Below are 26,393 nucleotides of genomic sequence, written 5' to 3' on the forward strand. Positions count from 1 at the left end.
GAGATACTATGTGTGTTTTCTCCTGATGTGTTTAGTTCATGTTTTAAATAACACTGTTGTCACGTCACATGAATCCACGTTTTATGAATCCTGTACTTTACTCACACTAGTACATGTTGTACTCAACTGTTCTTCACGGCCAAAATATATGACTTCCATGCTAACATTGTACGGTTCAATCAGCCAGTCATGGTGTGGGTGCTGGCACTGAAGGTAAACTTGGAGACCTGATCTGTTTGATCTCCACACTCCAGTCAAAATTCCAATGAACTTTTATTTAAACAAGATAACTTTGTCCTAAAAATAAGAAGTTTGGCCAACAAAAGAAAAACAAAAGAAAAGAAAAATATCCACCACAATTTCCGTCTTCAGATTCCTTGTTTGGTTCGACCAAGAGAATAAATATTCACCATTTCACTGAAGACTGACTATGAATAACTCGTATTATATTTGAAAGGCTTGTTTAAAAGATGTATCGATTACCAGCATTAGCTCAGATTCATTTTCTTTTGATTAACTTATTGATCAGTCAGATGTTTGATCATTGACGTGGTTACTCAGGTGACCCCACATGCTGAACATCAAATAGAAATTTAATCTGACTCAAATTAGTCAGGTTCGACTACTTTGGGGTTAAATTTGGCTTTGTTCTGTTAGTGCCCAGCATCAAGCTGCTCTAAACACATAATATGACCAAACCTGCAGAGAGGTTTTATATGACACTGACAACATATTGTGTTACTGACACTGTTCAGTTTGTGTCACCTGACTGTTTTGATGTTATTATTGTTATTGTATGAATGTGTTTTTAGATAGTATGAATAAAGTTTAATGTGACTGAAGTCAACTGAAGGCAGGAGACTGGACACGGCCTCAGTGATCAGGATTAACTGGACTAGATGGAGGTGTCATGTTGTCTTGTTGTTGCAGCAGCAGATGAACTGACTCAGGTGAATCACATTGAAATCCTTTTAATAAAAGGCATTTATAAACATCTATCTTATAAAATATGAACAAGAGTCACGTGAAATGTTAACAGAACACTACAGGAATGTTATAAAAAGCAAAAAGTAAAAACAGCTTCAACAACATGAACATTTCGGACCAACGCCGGCCCGACGCCGGCCCAACACACTGACCCAAAAATAGAGAAATCTTTATTCTTTCAACATTTGGAATTATTAGCTGAGTCTCGCTCAGGTTTTAACAAAATTGCATAGTTTCCTCCAGATTATTGCTTATTGATTGATGATTAATTTTTAGGTGATAATACAGATAATAAAGAGACATTCAGAGAGCGTCTCCTGCAAGATGAAGCGCTACAAAGAAGGTTACATCATCAATGTGACATCATCGTCAACATCACAGTCCTCATGACCAAAGTGGTAGAGCCTGATGCAGACAGAATGAAGACAAGACAAGAAGGAAAGAAAGAAAGACAGCTATGAAACAATAGAAATACACAGAACCGTCTGTCTCTCCATATAATGGTCTTTCTGTCCGTCTCTGTCTCCATCAGTCTCTGAGTCCTTCGTCCTCCACTTCTCAGGAGTCGTGGAAGATGGCGTTCAGCTGGGCGTTCATCATCCGCTCATGGTGTGAGTGTCCATCAAAGCCCATCAGCCCGTCCACCTGCATTTCCCCGCACCGGGGGTTGGACCCCCCGCCGCCATAGATGGCAACGTGTCCCCCTGCCCCTGCCCCTGCCACTGCCCCTCCGTAGTGCACGCTGAAGGAGAAACTCTTGTCGTAATCGGAGGCTGTGACGGCATCGTGTTTGAAGGACGAGGAGAAGTTCCCGTTGATGCTGAGAGGTGGGCTGAGTGGCGGGTCGAACGCCGGGCCGTCCGATACCAGGACGCCGTCAAAGAAGGGCTCCAGAGGGCCATAGGGCTGACCTTTGACCTGGTGGAAGATGTGGGAGGGGTCCATGGTACCGTAGGGCGGGCTGGGCAGACCGGCCGTCAGCCCAGGGCTCTGGTAGGAGAAGTGTCCGGGATAAGCAGCGGCGCCGGCAGAGGGAAGGTGAGTGGGCAGGTCGGGCGTCTGCTCAGGCAGGAAGGTCCGAGGGTTCAGCTGCAGGCAGCCCGCTACCAGGTTGGTGGTTGGCTGAGACAGACCTGACAACAGAGAGACATCAGTCAATACTGATTAATATACTGTATACAATATCTGTCAATACTTATTACCGAATATCAGTACCTGATGTACCTGGTGATGTCAAGTTTGCACACGTTTTTACACACGCAAACCTTTAGTAAATCAGGCCCTTGGTGTGGTGTATGAAAGGTGCTATGCAAATAAAGCTGTCGTTATTATTATTATTGTTATTAACTAGTAGTAGTAGTGGTAGTAATAGTAGTAGTAATAGTAGTAAAAGTAGTAATAGTAGTAGTAGTGGTACCTGATAATGACCATCCAGATGTGTCATAGATATTAGTGCAATCGCATTAAATTAGTGTATCAATTAAAAGTATGAACAGCTGTTAATACCAGCTTATTTTTGTCAGTAAGTTTCCATACCTCATTAAAAAAGTAATATGTTAATTATTGTCAACATTCTTAAATATCTGTTAATAAGTACCAGTACATGTTAATACAAGGAGCTACCAAATCAGAAAAATGATTCCAAGGCAGAGTAAAGAGATATATTAAATATGGTTGCTTATCAGAGGAACATCAATTTAAAAAGAGTATTTTAAAGACACAACGCTCCAATCAGACAAATAGAGAAGGGAAAAACCCTCAAAGGGAAAACACCTGTCTGTGACTCATCACTCCCGTCAGTAACATGATGTCTCCTTTTAAACGTGTTTACCTGCAAACAGTTTAATGAGCCGCAGCAGCCTGAGCTCAGCTCATAAAAACCTCCAGTCCACTAAACACACTCAGCTGTGACATCACCATGTGAAATATTTTATGGCTTTATGGTGTGTGTAAAAATATCTAACCAAATATAATTAAAAATAGATTTTGGGTTGGATTTTTAGATAGAGATAGTTATTGATGTTTGGTGCATGTGTCATATCTGGGATGTATATTCAGACCTTGCAGATGTTTGCAGGATTCAACCTGTCTTTTTTATATATTATATATTTTTTATACATTAAAATAAAATATAAATATGACTCTATAATCATTTTGGCCAGACCTCTGTTCTGCAATAATGGACAAAAACTCAAAACACAATTTTCCCTTCATATTCATTTCATCAAGTCACACATGAGAGTTCAGGTGATGCTGACCTTTGCAGAGCGCCTGGACGAAGCTCATGAGGTCTGGCGCCTTGCCTGATCGCAGGACCTCGCTCAGGGCCCAGATGTAGTTCTTGGCGAGGCGGAGCGTCTCGATCTTGGACAGTTTCTGGGTTTTGGAGTAACAAGGGACAACTTTCCTCAGACTCTCCAGAGCGTCGTTCAGCCCGTGCATGCGATTCCTCTCCCGGGCATTAGCTTTCATCCGACGGACTTTAAATCTGCAGAAACATAGAGCAGATTAACCCTGTTAATAATCATATCAGTATCCAGGAATCACTTGTGAGTAAGTGTATGTGCAGACTGGGAGTTAATACAGTTACAAGATTTTAAGTAAATTAATTAAGTAAATTTCAGATATACAAATGTATGACCCACACTGAAACTCACTCAGTCATCAGAGGATTCACACTGCAAAAAATGCAAAAAATGTTTTTGTTGAGCTTTGACTCAAGCTGTGCTGACTGTTGTGGGTTTAACCGTAGACGGACAATGAATCATTTCTATTTCTGCATTTCCAGAATTGTAAAATAACAAACTGAACTCACATTGTTGAGACCAGACAATAAAGATATTTGCTCTGTAAAATTTAAGCACGCAGATGCAGCTAACTACTATGAAAACACTGTTTCTGGAATGGAGGGCTAGCAACATTAGCATTGTAGCTTGTAGCTTTTTCCAAGTCAGTCCGCCAAGTGATCACGATATAAATGACTGCACCAACCAACTCACAAAGAGCAGCATAACACCCTTTTTTTCTGTTGTAATGTAAATACACCTTAAATGGTAAATGCTAAATGGATTGTACTTATATAGCACTAAAAGCTGCAGGCTGGAAAAAACAAAACAATAAGCTGAAAGACGCTAGAAATCTCTGCAGCGTCAGGTGAAATAATCCTCTGTGGGGTTTGTTACTATGATCACTCCCTTTCATATATTCAGTAAATAGTCCTTATAATTTAAAGATGTAGATTAGCGAGGATATTTTTGTAATGGAAAAGTTAACATACAAGTTAAGACTTAAGAACGATATTTTTGAGAAGCGTTGGGAAAAATGGATCATTTACATGAAGCACCATACTAACAAATAATGAATATTTTAGATACGAAAATACTGTAATTAAGAGAATATCCATTGTCTGTCCATGATGTCTTGTACAACCGATTTTGATGCTTGTTCGTTCATTCTTTTTTGTGTATTTTTTGTGGTATGTTTGTTAAAACCATGTGGTATGTATGTTATATTCTATATGGAAAACTAAATAAAAATTAAATTATAAAAAAAAAGAAAAAAGATTCGCTCATCGGAGGCATTATAAAGACAAAAGTGAAATGAGTGAATGTATTCTTGCTCTCCAGATGATAAGTCCTAATAATAATTTCACTCACCCCCCGTGACCTTCCCTCTAGTGCCACCTTCAGGCCAAACTTTAATATTGTTGCTGTGTTTTTTTTCCTTTACAAAATCTCTCACCTCTGAATGCGAGCCTTCGTCATCTTCTTCTTCTTCGGTCCTCTCCTCTTAGGTTTATTCTCCCCATCCTCCTCCTCCTCCTCCTCCTCCTCTTCCTCTGCTCCTTCTTCTTCCTCCTCTTCCTCGTCCAGATGGAGGAAATTATCCTCGTCCTCCTCCTCCTCCTCTCCTCCTCCTCCTCTCTCTAATTCTCCCTCCGTTGGGCTGAGCAGCAGATCCTGATGATCCTCCGACTTCACTGAAACCGGCTCCTCCCGCACAGACCTGGTCATGATGCTGATTCTCTGTCCGAAACAAAAACACAAGAAATGTCTTCATAAGAAAAGCATAGAGCTCATTGTGGCGCTTATTCTCTGTCCACATTCCTCATTATAATGTGCAACATATTTTCTTACAGCTGTTATTAAAGGTTTGGTAAATGTTTCATATTATTTTTCATGTTATATCTTACAAAAAGTGACAGATGTGACATAAATTTAAATTCTTGTCAACTCAATTTTAATTAAAAGTTTAAAACATAATTAAGTTTTGCCAATTAAAAGAAAAAATACCGAACTTTTTGCTCCAAAATCATTTGTTTAGATTTTGATTTCTCTAAATTTGCGCTTGGTTTTTTAGTTTTAATATATCATAATTTAAAATGTAGTCCAAACATTTATGTGTTTATATAATAATGGAACGATTTATTCCCGTGAGAGCAGACCTGCGTGTTCACTAACTGACTCATATTTATCGTCTTTACACAAAATAGAGAATAAATACAATTTAAAAATATATATATAATATTACTTAACCTGTCTGGAATTTTTTTTTAAAAGAGGAGGAAGAAGACGAAAGAGCCAATCAAGCTCTCTGAGTGAAAAATGAGATTTTAATCGAGCTGTGATGGATCATCGTAATCTAAAAAACATTATCTTAATATGTGTGAAATTATATTATCGGATTCACAGTGTACACAATATTAATCAGATCCATTCAAGAGAGATTCTGTGTGTGCGTGTGTGAAATAAACAGTATAGCCTATCAGTGTGTTGAGGGAAAGAAATCAAACCAGCGGGAATAATACAATTCCGTTAATTATTAAGTCCTGTCCCGTCAGTTTTCTTTATAGACGATCAAATGACACGTTTTCTTCACGGTGCTTTAAATGAAATCTTGTTGGTTTATATTTGAACTTGGTTTTGATGTTTACCTATTTATTAGAAAATCACAACGCTGTCGGAAATATAGAACAATTTGAGCCAAACTGCTTCAGAGCGGAGAAACGGAATCATCTCTTCAAATGTGCGTCTTTTTTTTATTGAAGTTGAAAGTTTTTATCTGTTTGAAAGAAGTCAAAATATCAGCTAAAAATAAAATAAAATCTGTTCTATTTGTATAAAAGTTTTACGAATGATTTCTAACACTGTTTTCTATACCAGCAGAAAAAAAAACCTTACAAACTGAAGTAAAAGATTTCATAATGAATCATCTAACATCAGCGTTTAAGCCTGTTTACAGCTCTGAGATAGAAGCTTTTACAATAAGATTAATGTACTATTAATAGGATGAGTGACCCCTTTTCTGTCTTTCCCTTTTTCCGCTGTCTGATTCCGCGGATTTAAAAGACCGACAGACAGGTGGAGGGGAGCGGACACATGGGAGGAAGAAAAATAATCAAAACAAACATAATAAATAGAATATAAAAAGCGATTAAGAAAAAGGAACGGGATGAAGAAGGAACAAAAAAAATGAATGAAATATATATATTTTTTAAACTTTAAAAAATAAAAACTGAATAAATCAGATTGCCTATTTTTTTCTTCGTGTTTTATTTGAGACGCAGCTGATTGACTTTGATAAAGATGAGACACATTATTCAGATAGTAAATCACTGTTAATGACTCTCAGATAAATGAACATGAATAGATGATTAACTTGGTAAAATAAGCTTTTAATGCTCAGCCTGAAGGTGTTATTAAATATGAAACATCTGAGAACGAATTCAATCAGACGCTGCTTATTAATTGGTTAAAAACCTACCTGTTGTGATGAGCCGCTGTCCGTCAGATTGCAGTCATCCCGCGCGCTCTGTGTGAGTGACTGTGCGTGACTGTGATGTGCTCTGAGGTGTGTGTGTGGAAAGATGCAGCTTTTATACTCAGGACACGCACAGGGTGGAGGTGATGGAGGATGCTGGGGGTGGTGGACGGGAGGGGTTCATTAGCATATCGAGAGCCCGCCCTCCCGGCACGCGCCATATGGCGCTTTCGTCATTAAAACGGCCCCGGGGATCACGTGACAAATCTTCCATTAGTATCAGCCAAAGACTCTCTCTTCCTCTCTCTCTCTCTCTCTCTCTCCCTCTCTGAGGAAAGTTGTCCATCTGTCACCTCATGCACACACGCATGCGCACACATAAACATCATCATGAAGAAGGTGTGTTTCTTATGTTTGAGTGGACTATAGGCTGCAGCATGTGTAAAGTTTTTAGGATACAGTTACTGATTTTGTTTTTGAAGAAGATGAAGATGATATATGGGTCAAAATCGAGTTATTTCAGTGCCAGACTCACAGGGGGCTGCAGCCGGGCCCCTGGAGGCAAGGAAGGATCCACAGAGAGGAGATGATTTAGCTGAGAGTCGCAATTATACAGTGATTGGTCAGCTGTGTGGAAGTCAGAAAGGAGGCAGGGTTTGAACTTGGCTCTTTTCCACATGTCTGGAAACATGCAGTTATTCCTGTATTTATATCACATCTCCTCTTTAGACTTGTTTTTCATGTAGCCTGTTAACTACATCCACTGCACCAGATAATGAAGAAGAGATGGAAGAAACCAGCAGGGTGGGGGCTTATAGGTCATGGGTGTGGTTCATCATAGCGGTCCACTCTGAGTCAGACTGCCTGCATCAGCTCTGACCGGTAGGAAAGAAGCAGTGGACTTTGGACCAGACTGTTCTCCAGTGAAGAGGTTGCTATGTTACTGATAAAGTGGTTGCTAGGAGGTTACCTGGTAACTTTAGAGGACCCGTGTGTCTGTCCATCAGTGACAGCTAATGGTTAACACAGAATCAATATCTCTGCCTCTATGTTGCTCACTTCAGGATAAATGAATATATAACTAAAGAGTTTTATTAGTTGATAATGTCAGATTTAATTGTTTATTATGAGGTTAGCTCCATTGGTGTTAATGAATTGTTGATCTAATTGCATGTAAAAAATAAATAAATCAATAATCTAATGTTAGTGCACATCATTCTCTCTGGTTTTAGTGAAGAATTGAAGTAGCAAACACACATAGACACAAATAGATGAAATGATGGACAAGCCAGAAATGATCAGAACAGGGTTTAATGCGATATTATTTTTTAATAATAGACTTAAGCAAGCTTGAATGAACCTCGCATTTCCAATTACTGTGTTTTAGCATCCTCATGATCTCATACTAAAGGCAGAATTATGACTTTAAGAGACAAAAGTGTGCGAATAAACAGCAGCAATGTGACTATAATTCACCTCCTTTGCAATTTAAAGCAAAGTGAACAAACATAGTGGCAGGCTGCTGAATAACAATGATTATTCTATACTGTAGTCTGTGTGTGTGTGTGTGTGTGTGTGTGTGTGTGTGTGTGTGTGTGTGTGTGTGTGTGTGTGTGTGTGTGTGGAGAAGGTCAAATTACCTTATTCATACAAGGGAATCAACCACAGACACAGGCACACATACAATAGTGTCAGACTCAGACTGCAGAAACATTTTCTTTCAGTTGTCTTTCTTTCAGTCAGTAACTTTTTCATCATTTGGACTGACAGCCAAATTATTCAATTACCTGGAAGAGTGAAAATATTTTTTTGTGTTTAAAACAGAAATAATTTATACAAACTTGTAAACATATGGTCTGTAGAGCTTTTTCAGTCTGATTTCATCATTTTACTGAAAGGGCTCCTATGATAGTCAATGACCAGCTGCTCACCTCAAACCTCAGCTTCTACTCAGTTGTAGTTTTGCTTGCTCTAAGAATCATGTTTTAAACCACTGATCACGAAATTGCTTTTCCATCATATTCAGTGCAACTCAGCTCAACTCATTGATACTTACTTGATAGGACACACACTGTTATTCATGATTCCTCTGATTGCTGTATCTTCTGCTGTGGAGTACCCCAAGGCTCTGATTTAGGACCACTTCTTCGTCTCACTGCACATGCTTCCACTTCTTTCAAGAACTGAACGTACATTTCCATATTTAAGAAGATTGCACCTGTATACACAAACACAGAAACAAATATTATATATTGCTTGGATATGTTGCTTTGAACACATAATATATACTCTGCTCCAACTGGACAGTTGTTTTCTAACATAGCCACCATACTAATGAACCAACAATGTCAGCAAGTTCTTCCTTCTTTTTAAGATCCTGGGTGCTTCTTAAAGACACAATGTAAGTAAAAGAACTGATGTTGGAGACCATGACAATCAGCATCAGAACCTTTTTCACATAGTGGAATGGAGTAGTAAACCACTCTGTGCTTCCTTCAGGTTCTGCAGGAATCAAAGCAAGTGCAACTGTGTCAGAATACATTTACATAAAGTTGAGCCTTTCTCTATGTTCCACTGTAGTGTAGCTGTGTGCTGTTTGAGCCTCTACAATGCCAGGGCCCATTCAAAATGAATGGCAACCTATCACTGTCCCAGTCACTATCCCAGTCCTTATGTATGAATGGCCTTTCAGACTTATTTATTACTTAACAACAGTTTAAAGGGATTCAGGTCATGAGGACCTGTTGTTAAAGGTACCAATGAGACAAAGAAATACAATCCAATTAGTCCAGTTTGAGCACAGATTGAAATGTTAATGGCTTATCAGACCCCAAAATGCTGCACAACAGGATTTTAGCAACTATTTGATCTTTCATTGCATGGTAAACCATAAAATACTCGGCCAACATCATGATGTCATGTTGCATTTTATACATGCATTCATTCTTTCGTCTAGACGGGGCAAACTGTAATATGCTTCTCATGTCCTCCACTCTGTAGCATTAAAACTGTACTGGCTTCCTGTTTAATCCAGGTCAGACTGTAAATACTCTGCCACTATTTATTACCTACAAAGCTCTTCATTAACACCTTCCTGTGTGATTACACGAACCTTACAGAGCTCCATGTGCATCTCATTATTTCAAAGATTAATAAGCAATCTATTGATCGGAGAGTATTTTCTTACTATGCGTATTTCACCTGATAAGGAAAGCAAACATTTTAAAACCAGACTTGAAAACGTACTTAAAATCACCCTCCTAAAACTGAATTTTATAATAGCTTCCCTTTTCCTGGTTGTTTTATATTCTTACTATCTTCTCTGTCTGCAATCACCTTTTTTATAAAGTGAGTTAAGTAAGTGTTAAGTGTAAAATGTGTAAAATCAAAGAAAATGAATAAGTCACATTTAATTGTTTCTCAGTATTAATCACTGTTTTTAAAGATCAATGTATTATATTTTGGTCAGTGTCTTTGTATCAGCTGTATTTGGAACAACGGATTTCCAGCAGCAGCAGGTTGTCTCAGTTAAGATGACTAACAGTTGAATGGTGTTTGGTTTCCATCTAGTGGTTCAATCTGAGTACTGCAGGTAAAAGCACAGGACACAATTCATCATTCTTTCTTGCTTCTCCATATCACCCTTCATACATTTTCATAAATGTAACTGTTTGAAAAAAAGACAAAAAAGCTAAGAATGAATGTATTGATCTTGCCAATTGTTTGGTTTTTGTTGTTTAAGGGATATTTTAGTTTCTTTAAATTATATTTTCTGTTCTTTCAGTTGCTGTTGGCAGCAAACCTGACATTTCTTTATTTTTCTACCTACTTCTTTTTTTTCTCCTTTTTTTTTTACAGTCACTCAACCAGTCCTTTAATCCATGTGAGATATGTATAAAATAGTATCATTATGAACTATGAACAAACTGCAAACATCAGAAATGGTTCTTAAGTCTGACTTACAAGTCAAGCTTTCTGTCGAAAAACAAATATTTAACACATCAAGTAACAAATGGACTTGTGACAGAAAATCAATCCATCAAATCACACTGAAACGTAACTAGTGAGATAAAAGCAGCTGCAATTAGTGATGTTATGTGTGTGCTGACATGTTGTGTTTGTGTATCAGGTTTCCAATTCCATTCCAGATGTGTCACATGAATTCCAGCCTGCAGAGCCTGATCACACTGGAGGACTTCATCTGTGACATCATGTACCAGACGGAGGTTTGGTATTCATCGCCTCAAGTTGAACTGATCACACACACACACACACACACACACACACACACAGACAGACGCACTGAATTGCCATCGCTCTTCCGACATCCGATTCAAACTGGAGTCCCTCTTTATATTCAAGAGCGCCATCTCTCACCAGAATCCAGAGTTTGGGGATTACAACAAGACAATTAGTCAGATGCTTTGATAGTTTCTGTTGTTTCAGCTCCTCCTGATAGTTCCTCTTCTGTGCATCAAACCCTGTGTGTGTCTCTGTGTGTTCAGAATGCTCATGAGCTCACCACAACCTTTCTGGATCAGCTCAGGGAAAGGAAAAGGGCTATGGAGGAAATCTTGAATTTCACACCTGAGTCAATGGATACAGCTCCCATAGAACTCCCAGCAGAGCTTCAACCTCACTCTCCCAACACTGATGAAGAGAATATTAAACAGTACAATGCAGACCTACTCTATGTGTAAAGTGCCTTGAGATGACTTTTGTTGTGATTTGGCGCTATATAAATAAAATTTGATTGATTGAGATTGATTGAATATTGTCAGTCTAGATATACAGCAACCTAAAGCATCCTCAACACCATAGGGAGAAGCCAGCAGTAACATTAAATGGCAAAGAGAGAAAGCAACGTTGCGCAGGAAAATGCAAAAAATGAAACAAGAAGTGGAAGCTGCCAAAAGAAAAATGCAAAGAAAAGAAGGTCTGAGAAAGCAAAAGGCAAAATCTACTGAAGGAGACAGATCAAGGTTTGGTTCTGCTATGTGGGTGCTATTGAGACACACCTCAAATATTTGTTGTTTTTTGCACCGTCTATTTTATATGCATTTTTTAAAAATCCATTCATTTTCTATGGAACTTTTTTTTTCTTCAATAGCTTCCATATAATTTGAACTACAGTTCATTCTTCCCAATTCAGTGGTCAAAATCCAGAGTGAAATACTTATTCTTAGATGCAGTTTTATTTCTCCACTTTTCTCTTTCTCCTCAGAAGACATAATTTGGCATAACACTGTAACATGAACTTCCTGTAATCTGTAAACAAAACAAAGCAATGTAAGTACATGATATTTAGACTACATTATGTAGATACACTGTAACAAGGACAACATAAAATAAAGTGTTACTGTGACAAAGTGGGTGAGAGAACACCATTTGTCCCAATATTCACATTTACACCAGTTTATTAATTTAACTTTATTTGTTGTTTGTTTTTTGTTTGAAACAAAAGTTAATCAGTAATCACATTTTGCAGACACTACTATCCCAGGTTTGTTTGTGTTTGCATTATATTTGGTTATAAATAACATGTCAAACTTTTTGGTTAAAATAAAACACACTTATATTAAGTTAAGGTTCAGTTTAAAATCATTTCAGTATTTCCTTCTGTTACTCACCATACTCACCATGTGCTCAGGAGACATAGGGAGGAGGCAGCCTATGGTTGCCTGGATTTATAGCCTGGTGACATCATTAGTGATGTCACTGGGGTTGAATCATGTAGAGGGGTGGTGGGTGTATTGTTATCTAAGTTATGTGCTGTTTGAGGATTGTAGTAAGGGATTTCATTTGGGGGTTGTTAGGAAGCTGTGAGTTATAATGTTTTCATACTTACTTACAGGAGAGGCTCAGGACTTATCTGAGGAGTAGTACAGTCCAGCTTCAATCTGAGGGCCGGCTGATGGAGGGATCTTTAAAGGCAGTGGCTTTGGAGCTGTTCTGGGTTGTTTTTTTGTCAGTGTAGCTGTGTGCATTTGACTTTAACTTAGTTTCAGTTCGTTATGAGTTGAGTTATGATTAGTTAAGACCAGTTAACTATTTCCTTTTCTTTTCTTTTTATACCTATATTTTCGGTTACACGTGTACCATGGAGGCACTTTTTTGTAAATATATCACCTGCCTCCTATTTCACCAAACCACTTGGGTCGGCCTACATCACAGTTACCTTCATTTTGGCTGCAAATGCCTCTATTGAAAAGACATAATAATATGGCTAAGAAATAGTTGTGGTAAAACGCAAATACACTTTAACCATGAGGTTATATCCTCTTAGCTGCTAGGATCCCTGTCAACAATTCTGGTTATTTCAAATCCTGAGGACCACTAGGTGGCGAACATGAGCTTGATTTACAATGACATAATGTTCTTGAAGAAGAAGCTATAGCACATGGCATAGGAACTGAATCCAGCACATGGAGGGTATGGAAATTGATGATGGGTCGTTTTAAACAAGGTCAGAAAAAAACAAAACAAAGGACCTGTGGCCACAGGCCGGAGGAAAGGATTTCATTATCCAGAATTTCATTAGTCACAGATTTGGTGTTGTGACAAGAGAGCAGTGGTCTTCTGTGACACTTGCTGTGTTTAAGAGTAATCAGAAAGGTCTGCAGAAGTGGTTAAGCGTAACATGGCAGCAAAACAGACAAGGAGTCCGCACAGAGGTGTTACAAGCAGGTAAGTTACCATTAAAAATTAAATATTCTTAGCATGTAGAAATCATCTGTGATTATGTGCTTTAGAATATAATTAGTCACTATTTAACCTGATATTGGTAGCATAGCCACCACCATGTGCTTCAGTGAAGCAGCAGATTGTCTATTGGTAATCTAAATGATCATGAAATTGAAATAGTTAACTTTAAATTAAGATATTTGTGGAATAGAAATGTCATTTTTTTTATGCATTATTTTTTGGATATTCTCGTATTTAGGGAGTGAAGACAATGAGAGAGATAGAGAACAGAGTTGTAAAAGTGACGGAAAATAAAGGGAAAGTCTGAAGGAACAAAGTTCTAAAAGGGATAAAGGGAATGGAAGAAAAGCACGGAAGACTGCTGAGGAAGGGAAAGGAAAACAAAACACACACACAAAACCCAAAAATCCACCTGACTACAGGAAATGCAAAGCAAGGCCAAAAGCATTCAAAATCAGAATAAAAACACAAGTATGGAACACAATAAAACCCAAACATGGAGAAAAGCAATTCAGCCCCCCATGGACTGATGTATTCTACCATGAATTTCAAAAACAGAATCCATGCTGTACACTTGTATTTAAGTACCAGCATGTGAAAGCAACTAAAAGCAGAAAAAAATTGTCCATATTTCTGTGCCTCCGCAAAATGCACATTCAATGAATGCAAGGTGGTCTACAGTTTTTATAGAAAAGGCAGTCCAAAATCAGGGACTAAAAGTATATCCTTTAAAGTGATGCTGCGGTGAAGTTACTCACCTGAAAAGTCAAAAACGATTTAGGCCAGCAAAATACCTGCGCAGAGGAAAGATTGCCAAAGCTCTAAGAAGTGGTGTCAGCACCTGCTACTCTGCAATGTTACGAAATGGAGTTTTATAACAAACTTCAGGAACAGAGACCACGCCCCATACCCTCTCAATTTCCTCTCAAGCAGTACTTAAGTCACACCCTATCAGCTATCCCCCTTCGTCTCAATCCGAATACCGTCTTACCTTAGCGTACCATGGATTCAGAGATCAGCCTGCATGCCTCCGACGACGACGACTTACTCGCCACCCAGTCGGCTCTCCCGGTCCGGATCCCATCACCTGGAGTCCAGTCATTTTGGCGACCTCGGCAGCGCGTAGCTGTCCCAGGTCCCCGGGGCTCAAACCGTCCCAGGGGCTCAAGTCCCTCTTCCACGACCACCGCTTCAGTCATATGGGATACACCTAGCAGCGACTCCAGGGGACGATCCCGCCGACGGTGTTCTAGGGACGCCGTTCCCCACCGCCGCACCTCTCCACCCCGCTCGAGGTCCCGGAGCCCGGGCCGTCGGAGAAGTCACCGCGACCAGCCACCACTCCGCCGCCAGCTTCCCGACCGTCTCCCGGCTCCCACTGCTTCGGCCTGGACAGTCGTCCGCCTGAAGCAGGAGCTCAAACGCATGAACATCCGTTTCAGCAACTCGGACCGCAAGTCGGCACTTTTCAAACTCTTCACCGTCTCGCAGCAGCACACCGGCCTCACTCACCACAACCCCCAGCCACTTCCGGGATCCCGGCGACATGCACGCGGTGACGTCAACGACGTCATCACACGGCAGCCTGCCACAGCTGCTCCCCTTATGAGCCTGTGCACTTCGCAACCCACGCCTGCTCTCACCGAACCAGGGCCGTTTCATTCCTCCACTCACCAGCAATATTCACTGCCACCCCGTGCACATGCATCCCTTCATCCCCCTCTCTTTTCTCCTCAGGTTCCTACATATTCTGTCCCTCCTCCAGCGGCCTCCACGGCTTCCACCTCAGCCCCGACGGCTCCCACACTGGCGGCTCACGGCCCCGGGGGTGTTTCTGGTCAACCACCCGTATTTCCTGCTCTTTCTTCCTTTCCCTACCCCTACCCCTACCCTTACCCCCCCCCTTCCCCATATCCCACAAGTGCCTTATTTTTCTCAGGTTGCCACTAACCCACTTCTTCCCTCTACAGCAGGTTACGGTACAGTTCCTGGTTACATTCTCCCACCTCATAGCTATACCCTTGCCACTGCCTTGCCTCCAGCCCGCGCAGCCACACCCGCCCAACCTTCCCCCGTTCCCACCGCACTTAGGCAACAGATCCTGGCTGGTAATTATGTTGACCTTGCACTTCTCCTTCTCCCCTCCACGAGCACTTCCCACCTCTCCAGGGAGCTGCAAACTTCCATAGGCCCTGTAGAAATAAAGCAACCACCTTCCCGCTCTAAGGAGCTCACTCCTATAGAATTTGCGTTCACGTTTTCACTATATCGTGATGTTCTATGCACATCTTTCCCTGACCGCAGGTCAGAGCTGGACGAATATTTGTCGTCCATCCTTGAACTTTCACTGCGGTTCGGAGGTAACGGGTTTTAGACCTACCATCTCCTCTTTGCATCCCAAGCAGCAGGCAGACTTAGCCAGTTTAATCAGGGGACATACTTGGGTACACTGGATAGCGAGTTGTACTGCCGTGTCTTCGCGGCCCGCTCTTCCCTTAATTGTGAAATATGCGGCGCCCCATCCCACCCGGCCACGGCATGCACACTCGCCGCCCCTTTGCCAAGACCTCTGACAGTTCAGAGACCAAAGCCCGCCACCTTCAGCTTGCCTTCCGTAGCCCCTCCGCTTTCCATCCCTCCTAAACCAGCCGATAGCCGTTCGACCGCCCCCGGCCCCTTTTCCAAAGGCCTGGACAGAAGGGGAAGACCTACGCTGTTCCAGGGCGGTCGGATGGTGTGCAATAATTTTAATGACCTTGGCTGCAACGCATCGGCCTGTCGTGTCCTCCACACCTGCTCCTTCTTCGGCGGGGCTCACGCCAGAATAACATGTCCCCATAACCCCACGAAGCAGCCATCTTGTGAGTACTTGGACACTCCCATTAACATCCCCGCCCTGGCTAGTAGTTTATATAACCACCCAGACCGCCAGTTTGTGGATTACCTCATCCACGGTTTTACATATGGTTTTCATCCCGGTTTACAGGTCATGCCCGTCTCTTCTTACCACTGTAAAAATCTCCAGTCAGCCACGTCAGAACCGGACTCGGTCGACGCGCTTCTGACCGACGAAGTACATAATAGGTTTATGATCGGCCCCTTCTCCAGCCCACCTTTCCCCTTAGTTAGGATCAACCCAATAGGTATAGCTACAAGAAAATACTCCGGTAAAAAGAGACTCGTCATCGACCTCTCTTCCCCTCACGGCTCCACCGTCCCAAGCATTAATAGCCTCATCCCCAGTCCGGACTTTTCTATGCAGTACGCCACAATCGACCACGCAATTTCCCTGATCCGGCTCGCAGGTCAAGGTGCTTGGCTGTCCAAAGCAGACATTAAAAGCGCATTCAAAGTCCTCCCCATCCACCCCGAATACTGGCATCTATTTGGTGTTTCCTGGAAGGGTGCTTATTATTTCGCAGTCCGCCTGACTTTCGGGTGTAAAAGCAGCCCAAAAAATTTTCGACTCCTTGTCCGAGGCTCTGTGCTGGATCCTGATTAATAATTGTAAACTCCCGTACGTCGTTCACCTACTCGACGACTTCCTCACCGTCACACCTCCGTTCTCTCCCCCCGCCCACGGCCTCACTACCCTGACCGCAGCATTCTGCGACCTCGGGGTCCCTCTCTCTCCAGAGAAAACGCAGGGTCCAAGCACTTCCCTCGAATTCCTCGGCATAAATTTAGATACAGTTTTACTCCAAGCATCCCTACCTACAGACAAACTCCACAGGATTTGTCTCCTCATCTCCAACTTCCTCCTGGCCCCCCAGTGTACGAAACAGCAGCTGCTTTCCCTGCTGGGCCACCTTAACTATGCCATCCGTATCATTCCCCAAGGCCGGGCCTTCCTGTCGCATCTCCTATCAGTATCCGCCACCATCCCATCCCTCCACGACCATATCACCTTGAATGACGGTTGTCGGATGGAGTTACAACTGTGGCATCATTTCCTGTTAGATTGGAACAGCGTTTCTTTCTTTTATAAGGACTATGTCTCCAGGCCCGGAGACATAGACTTGTACACGGATGCAGCCCCGTCCATCGGCTTTGGCGGCTACTTCGGAGGCAGATGGTTTTCCGCCGCATGGCCTCCCGAGTTTTCATCCCTGACACCTTCATCCGCTCTATACGAAATGTACCCGATCATCGTCGCTGCTATCCTTTGGGGGCACGAGTGGTCAACACTGAATATAGCCATACATACTGATAACACTGCAGTCGTAGACATCATTAATAAAGGACGTTCACGTACCATAGACATCATGCCCTTCATGCGTAAACTCACCCTTGTGTCAGCTCAACACCAGTTCACCATGCAAGCACACCACATACCCGGCTACAAAAACACTATCGCTGATTCACTCTCTCGTTTTTCGTTCCAGAAATTCAGACTCTTATCACCAGCAGCCGATCAACTCCCGACGCAGGTCCCACGGTTTTCAGCCACAATCTTCCCATAAATCCTCGACTGGAACACCTCATACGGACATCACAGGACGCCATCCTCGACAGCCTTGCACCCCGAACCCTGTCATCCTACCTGACAGGGTGGAACTGTTTTAAAACCTTTCATACTACACACCGTCTCCCGTTTCCATCACTCGACGTCCTTACCATTTCTAGTTTCATTTCGTACGCCCACTCCATTCTCAAGAAAAAACAACCACTATCCAAGCATAGCTCAGCGGAATCAACTTTATTATTAAACTGTCATCCGGAGCTCCATGTCCCAGCTTTTCCCACTCTCACATCCGTATGTTAATTAAAGGACTCCGTAAAGCCGAAACTCATCCCACAGCAAAACGTTCACCTCTCACCTCAGATCTACTCTACTTTAGCAGCACATTTGAGAGGACCATCACCCACCACCCTCTACCTTGACTCTACAGGTGGGGTGGTTCAGAAAGTACCCGAACAAAAAAAAAGAAAATCATGAAAATGTGTCAACATACCTGAACAGAGCATTTCAAATTGTGTCAGGAAAATGTGCAGAAATTTAAAATTTCACAGTGCTCCATTTGTGTTCGGCACACATAATGAAGTCTGTGTCCCAGGCTTTAGGTAAGAAAACCAGGGACAGGCTTGCAGGAGTATGCAACATTCAGTTTTGCTTACCTCCTGAACAGGACCAGCTTGCCAGAAGCCCTTGAGGTTTTCTACCATATGTGTGTGCTTTTTGATGCAGAACAGCACACAGAAGTGGTCAAAGCCAGTGGAAGGTATCTGTAGGTAACTGTATTTTACACAGTCGAGACATGGCGATGGAAGACACTGCAGATTCACAAGAGGGGGACAGCACCAGTGATGTATCTTCTAAAGGCATTCTTCAAAGGTCACTATTCACTCAAGCCTTTGACCTTAGAAGGGAACAATCCACATGTGACGTCCTTTCTGATGAAGCGGCATAAGTTCACAATCATTACCACTGCCCAGGGATAATTGATGTGTTGCCGAAGACATACATGGCGATATTTCCATTGTGGAGTGGTGTACTGCTTGGTGATCTGTCAAGGCACAGACAAAGTCCCACCACAGGAACAACAGGAACAAACAAAACGAGGGATAGCAACTGCCACGTTGAACTCTGGTTTGGGTTGGTCAAACATAACATCCTCTGTAAAAAGAAATACCTGAGACCTGCAGTATAGAATAAAAGAATAAAACAAAAGTGGCGCAAGATCAACAAGGTGAAGGTGCACAAGTGCATGTGAAGAAAACAAAAGTGGAGCATGAACACCGGGATGAAGATGCACAGGTGAATGTAGTTAACTCTTAACCTGTTTGATCCGACGGACCCGGTACCGGGTCGGGCGAGCGCTACAACAGTTTACTGCCTATAAAAAGTTAATAAAACGCTGTAGTGGTTTTTTTTTCCAAATGTTTCCAAAAGATGAGGCTTCAACTCTACCAAAACAACAGTCCAAGTGTATTTTTCTCAAACACAGTTTGTTTGGCAATAATTTAAACAATTAACTAAAAAAATAACAGCTCTGTGAATATAAGGGACAGTCGAAATGAAACGCAGCAGTACACATATATCCGCTTGCTCTACTCAGTCATGTTAGGTATAGAATTAAACTATAGAAGCTGATCTTTCTGCTGATACCAAACAAAACATTATCCGACCTAACCAGCTCATGTCAGCCCCGTAGCAAAGACGCAGCTAAATTTTGCATTTTATCGTCAAAATGTGAAATTCTGGGTTTATGTCTCAATATTCTATCAAATAACAAAGCAATTGTCATCAAAAGCGACTAATATTGTTTCCTTACCCTTTCTTTGTCATTTTGAGTCTATTCGCACCGTGCTATGTTCAAAATGGACACCCTGGTGACGTATATTGCAGAAACTGCATCCTCACTGCTCGATTTCAAACACGGTCTTTTGCTTCCACCTACTGGTCGTGTGTTGGTATTTCAGAGTCAATCACACTGCAGTGATATTCTACTTATCGCGAGCTTTCCAACGAGATGTCACACTCCTATCAGACTATAAATAATCCAGGTAAAAATTGAAGATCATTCGCTGCGTAACCCCCTGCTGATACAAGCGTCAATACGCATTACGCACGAGCCTCATTCAGCATTTGTATCTGAAAGACATTTAGTTAGTTTTACAATGGCTGAGAAGCAAAAAAAAAGATACACAATACTGGAGGCCTTGGAAGCCATCCAGAACAGAAGTGATGTCGAGGTCACAGACTCATCTGATAGCAGCTGCTCTGAATATGAAGAAGAGGAGGACACATATTTACTGCTGAACCGGGATCCAGTTTATGAGTAAGTTATTGTTTTTCTTATACATTTACAGGCAATAGCGACATTTTTGTCGCCATGATTGATGATTTTGGTTTTATTTCACCTTTTCAAACAATAGCGCCAGCTGATCCGCGCCAGCTGAGCCACAAAATGGCGGCGCCAACTTTGAAGTTTTGTTTTCTGTTGTACTTGCGTTTTGTCCGTATGTTTTTCACAAAATCTGATATTTAGTGATTCTGTTACTATTATTATAATAATCTTTTATCAGATTATAATCACATTACTATTATCAACCTGAAAACATTCATGTTTTATTTTGCCTACACTCTCACTGTAACAGCTGATCTGTGTAAAGGGACAAAGACAAAATGGCGGCGCATGCCTAGTTTTCTTTTCAAGTCTGACTTTTCACCAAATCTGATATTTTTACTTATTTATTTCATGTTAGTGATTCTGTTACTATTATCAGATAGCCTGAATACCTTTACAACCTGGCATTAGTCCCACATGTGCAGACATTTGATAATAGCTAAAAGTGGGGCTTGTGTTATTCAATCACTATTTGTACATAGTAGCTCAAGATTGATCTCTTTAGGCTAAACACGTTATGATGAATTGGGCAGATGTATTGTTCTGTTGAATGATTCTCATTATTTATCTCCATTTGTCTCCAAAGCCAGGAGGATGAGACCCCAGGTCCATCTGGCACCAGCAGCACTGCAGCCCCCCAGCCCTCCAGCTGAAGCTTCATCTCCTCTTTCTAGTGAGGATGATGAAGATGAGGAGTATGTGCCACCGGCAAGGAAGACAAGGCGCAGTTCTGCTTCCTCAAGATACACGACATGCAGATCACAGAAAGTGTCACCCTCCCCTGCCCCAGCCCCCACCCCTCCATCACAGTCAAAGAAGGGTCAGCAGAGACGACGTGGGCCTTCCAGTAAGCAGCCAAAGCAGGCTACCTCTGGACGTGGTGATCGCTGGTGTAATCCAGAAGAGCCAGATGTGGAGCCACCACTGCCAAAGTTTCAGCCAAAGCATCCACCAGGTCCCAGGATTGACAGGACAGTGGCATGGTCACCATTGAGCCTGTTCAAGCTTTTCTTCAGCTCCAGCACCATTCACACAATTATCAACAATACAAATGACAATGCAGCCAGAAGAAAAGCATCAGGTATGCATTTCAAATGGTCTCCCGTTACAGTTCAGAACTTCTTCATATTTTTGGCTATAATACTGTATTCTGGGATGGTCCACGTACATTCAAGGGCAGACATGTGGAGAAGAGAGTGGCCCTACAATTTCACATTTCCACGGAGCTGCATGACCAGAGACACATTTGAAGCAATTTTTTGGTCCCTTCATCTATGTGACATCGAAGAGGATGAAGAAAATCAGAAAAAGAAGGGAACACCTGAGTACGACCGGCTATTCAAAATCAAACCCCTCTACAGCCAGATTGTCACTGCTTGCAAGTCACTCTTCCAGCCATGCAGGGAAATAAGTATTGATGAGCGTATGGTGGCAAGTAAAGCTAGAATTGGCTTCAGGCAGTTCATGCGAGACAAGCCAACCAAGTTTGGATACAAACTGTTTGTGTTGGCTGAATCCTCTTCTGGATATACGTGGAATTTCTTTGTTTACCAAGGAAAAACTGCCAATGTTCAGGGGGAGGGTCTCAGTTTCACATCAGTAATGGACCTAATGAACTTCACACTGCTGGGAAAAGGTTACCACCTGTACGTGGACAACTTTTACACAAGTCCAGCACTTTTTCAGCAACTTGCCACCAATTGCACATCAGCTTGTGGAACCATCCGTCAGACTCGCATTGGCTTTCCTAAAACTCAAATCAACGAGTTACCAAAGAAGGCTGAGAGGGGAGACATGAGGTGGCTGCGGAAGGACAACCTCCTCTTTGTCAAGTGGAAGGACACCAAGGATGTGACGGTGTGCAGCAGTTTCCACAAGGCATACAGTGGAGACTCCACACGCAGGAGAGTAAAGGAGGATGGACAGTGGCGCAATAAAAACATTCCTGTTCCTGATGCAATCAGAGACTATAACAAGTACATGGGAGGGGTGGACCTGTCAGATGCCATGATCCAATATTACTCTGTTCGAGGGAAGACGATGAAATGGTACAAGACCTTCTTCTACCATTTTATGGATATTGCGGTAGTCAATTCCTACATCCTCTTCAAGCTTTTGGCCATCGAACGAGGAGAGACTCCCATGCGCCACAAAAGATTCAGGGAGGTCCTAATGAGGGAGATGGTTGATGAGGCCCAAGCTGCAGTTGCTGCTGCTGCCCCCCGCCCCACTCTCAGCACCACCTGTATGCCCATGTACTTTGGACAAACTGCCACTGACCAGCGGAGGGTCTGTGTGGTGTGCAAGGACCAAGGGAGAAAGGTGAAGACACCGGTGTACTGCAGCAAGTGTGATGTTGCTTTGTGTTTCACCTCAAGCCGGAACTGCTTCAAAGACTACCATGTTAGGAGGTGAAAACTTTGAAATCACAGCAGTGCATACCTCAGGAATGTTCCTGTTACTGTGTTTTTATTTTTATTTTTTTGTGTGCTTTTTCACTTTCACTTCATTGTTTTTTTTTTTATATTTGTACATAGTTTACAGGATTTTCATTGATGTTTATCTTGTTACATTTTCATAATAAAATTACTCCATTTGGAGACAAAATGATACAAGTTTAGTTGTTTTTTTTAAATTTGATTTTATACTATATACTATATACTATACACAATGGTAGTAGTTGATGGGCCACAAGGTAAATTTCATATTCAACAGCTCCAGTAAATGGCAATAGACTCCTGTAATGGACATATGTTGTATTTTTCAGCCAGTTTCCTTTGGAAGTGGAAAATAACCTATTTGGCACACTTTGGTGCCAAACTGTGCCAAACTGTGCCAAATGAATGTCCGCCTGGTCCTATCCTTACTAAAACCTTTGTGGAGGCGTTGCCCTTTGCTCAAATTCTATCAAATGTGGTACATGTGTAGTCAAGGAGTTGCTGAAGGTGATCAGTGGCATCTGTGTGCATTTTATTAGTGTTAGCATGGTGTTATCCTCTGTCAAATAGGGGGAAAAAAATAGGCGAGGATAGACATTTCCCATTTCTCCTTTGCTTTATTCAAATTTACTCAGGTATAATAACAGACACACTATTTCTGACACTGGGAATACATTCCTTGAGGTCCCTAGATGTCCCCAGACACCAAGGAAATGCACATGAACCTTATAATTGTGAAGCAATTCTTCATTTACTTTGGGTATGTCTTTTAGGCGTTTTTCTTCTGAAAATATGGTGAGGGTTAAACAGGTTAAGTGATAGGTATAGGATAAAGGACATGAAACAGATGACTAGGTAAATGACAGGTTCCATTTCCTCTTCATTGTCCTAGGGAGAGACAATGATGATGGAATAGAATAAGTCCTATAGAAGCTCACATTTCACATCATAGACTTATATTGTATTACACTGTAAAAAAAAATTGTAATATAACAGAATTTTACTGTCTATTTTACAGATTTTTTCTGTATTTTTAAAATAACATTTAATTTACAAAAATAGACTGTGTTTTTACATGTCAAATGTAAAATAACATTAAATAACTAACTGTGAAAATACACTATATTTCTGTTCTTTTACAAAAAAACCCCATTAGAAATACATATATTTATTGTTAAAATACATTCACAAATGTATCGTAAATTCACAAATATTTGTCTGTTATTTAAGGGAATAAACTGTAAAATTCAACTTTAAAACCCTAAAAAAGAGGAAAAAAAATTACTGAGGAATTAATAGTAAAAATTTGTAATTTTACTATCATTTCTTTGTTATTTGACTAATATTTTCATTGAAAATAAATACAATTACTCTCATTTCTAGATGGTAACATTATATTAATAAATTATATTTATTTTGAAAGGACATCTAAAGAGACACAGGGAAAGGGGAAAGCTTGAGAGGGTGAATAATAAAGAGTTGGACTTGAACTGATGCAGCATCAGCACTAAGTGAGCTGCAATTAAATGCTTTCAATAAAGCATTTTTTTTCTTCCCTGGCACAACAGTATTGTTCTGGACATTTCTGTGAATAAAGTTAAAAAAAAATTTAAAAAAAGCGCGGTTCCCGTTTGGGTTGGTCAGAAACTGTCTGTTTCGACGTGACACTTGACTTGAGCAAGATCAACAACCAACGCGCCGCGGTTGCGGTTCCAGACTTCCTGCTCGCCCGACAGAACTTTGTGCGGACAGCAGCTAACGTCGAGGCTCGAGGAAGGACGACGGTAGACGGCAAGTATCAAACTGAAGCTGAGTAGCATTAGTTTTATTTACCACCATGCCTCTGAGTTTACTCACTCCGCAAAAGGCACAGAATACGCCGGCATGTTGTCAATTGAAATGTTAGCTAACTATGATGCCAAAAGCATGGCCGCCGGCGTCTGCCAGCTGCATTTACTGTAGTATTCAGCCAGACCAGCTACTAACTTTAGCTTGCCATTGCGTTTGCTTTTGCGAACTAACTGACACAGGCGGAGAAAAAGATGAACAGTTGTTTAGAGCTGCAACAATGAACAGATACATTTTCACTAGTTTTTTTGTCCATAACTTCCACTGTATGACTTGAAATGGCATGATTTTTGGCTAGAATAGGAAGCTTAATTTTATGTAACTTTTCAATATCTGGTTTTGAATTTTTTTCTAATGTCAATAATCCACTATTGCAAAAAAAAAAAAAAAAAAAAAACTCTTCTAGCCCCCACCTGTTCCTTTCTTTTCACGAGTGCTCAGAGCCATTTTAAGTGTACTTTCTTCCAAAGAAGAGAGAACAGATATTTTATAAATGATACTGAGATTTGGTAATGGTTTATTTCAACCAGTTACTCTTTCTTAAAACAAATATTTTGATCTTCCTCTTGCCTTTTTCAAGGTTTTTCAAATCTTCATTTTGGTGCAACACTAGTCACTGGTCAACATGAAATTCAAACAATACTGAAAAATATGTAAAGGATAAGCTAATGGTCATATTTTAGTTAATTGAGGGGAGATTGGCGAACACAGTTTAGGTTAACTATTTCACAGTCAATAGCATTTATTTTGATTTTGGCAAATTTCATGTTTCATAAATGTGTTTTTATTTTTTTCTTTCTCTATGCAGATAAATGATGAGTTGATTTCATGGAGTAAACTGAAAAAGTGAGTACTGCACTGCAGTTAAGGATGTCAAAACATTACACCTGTCATAGTTGTGGTGCTTCAGTGAATACCCTAAAAGGGTACGTGATGCATCAAGGGCTTCATAAAAATGAGCCACATTATCAGTATGCATGTTGTATGGAAAGTTGTAAGTTTCGGTTCAGAAATTACAATTGCTTTTAAATGTCATGTTTACCGCCATCATCGGCGGTCATCTACCGTGTCACAGTCTCAAACTTTGCAGGCACCCTTTCTATGTCAGCTTCCACATTGTCAGAAACAGTTGATCGACCTTAAAGACCTTCTCTGTCACCTAAAATCTCACATTTCAAGAAGAGAGGTAGTGCATTGCCCCTTTAAAGACTGTGATAAAACTTTTTCAGTGACATCATCACTGTTCCACAGTTCCTGTATGTCCAAATACTCTTTCACAAGCAAGCTCTGTCTACACTGTTGTGTAACTTTTTTGCAAATGTATGACAACATTACATTACAGTACAGTCCACACTTACTAAAGTTGTTTTTTTTTTCATTTGACAGGTGCCTCTTCAAGATAAATCCAGACAAGGGATCAAAAGTGGAGCGGAACGCCACCAAAAAACAACTTGCCGTCAGTCCAAAGGTTCTCACACTCATCACCAAAATTGCAGACTACGAGTGGAGGGAATAAGAAGTGCTCACAAGTTATGGATACTTTGTCTAAGTCACAGACTATTGTGGATTAATGTCAAGTAAGGTTTCATGTAAGCTATTTGTTATGTAGCTTTGTTATCAATGTTCTAATGAGGTTTGAAAAAGTCTGTAATCAATGTTGTGGATTTATGGTTACTTGACCAGGTTATGGATGACTTGGATAGAGTGTGTATTCATTTACAGTGAGGTTTGACTAAGTTTGTTATCAATGTTTTGAATGTATGGTCACTTGACCAGGTTATGGATGACTTGGATAGTGTGGATT

The 26,393-nt window shown here is 41.1% G+C and overlaps 3 protein-coding genes across 3 annotated transcripts; 2 read left to right on the forward strand and 1 right to left on the reverse strand.

Annotated features, from left to right (window-relative positions):
- Window positions 1-1,545: 1,545 nt before the first annotated feature.
- On the reverse strand, window positions 1,546-5,000 carry neurod1 (neuronal differentiation 1). Its single transcript, XM_062431893.1, has 3 exons — window positions 4,729-5,000; window positions 3,246-3,475; window positions 1,546-2,120 (listed from the first exon to the last, which is right to left on the reverse strand). The coding sequence occupies exons 1-3, from the start codon at window positions 4,998-5,000 to the stop codon at window positions 1,546-1,548; spliced, it is 1,077 nt and encodes a 358-aa protein (XP_062287877.1).
- Window positions 5,001-14,454: 9,454 nt separating this feature from the next.
- LOC133993308 (uncharacterized) lies at window positions 14,455-17,973 on the forward strand. Its single transcript, XM_062432224.1, is given in 5 exon segments — window positions 14,455-15,148; window positions 15,190-15,300; window positions 15,426-15,812; window positions 15,855-16,906; window positions 16,908-17,973. Coding segments are annotated over 5 exon segments (3,252 nt in total). The 3' UTR covers window positions 17,916-17,973.
- A 2,100-nt stretch (window positions 17,974-20,073) lies between these two features.
- LOC133993309 (piggyBac transposable element-derived protein 4-like) lies at window positions 20,074-26,105 on the forward strand. Its single transcript, XM_062432225.1, has 3 exons — window positions 20,074-20,234; window positions 20,894-22,714; window positions 25,976-26,105. The coding sequence occupies exons 1-3, from the start codon at window positions 20,074-20,076 to the stop codon at window positions 26,103-26,105; spliced, it is 2,112 nt and encodes a 703-aa protein (XP_062288209.1).
- Window positions 26,106-26,393: the final 288 nt, after the last annotated feature.

The sequence above is a fragment of the Scomber scombrus genome, chromosome 13 (assembly GCF_963691925.1).
Source record: "Scomber scombrus chromosome 13, fScoSco1.1, whole genome shotgun sequence".
NCBI classification, from domain to species: Eukaryota; Metazoa; Chordata; class Actinopteri; order Scombriformes; family Scombridae; genus Scomber; species Scomber scombrus.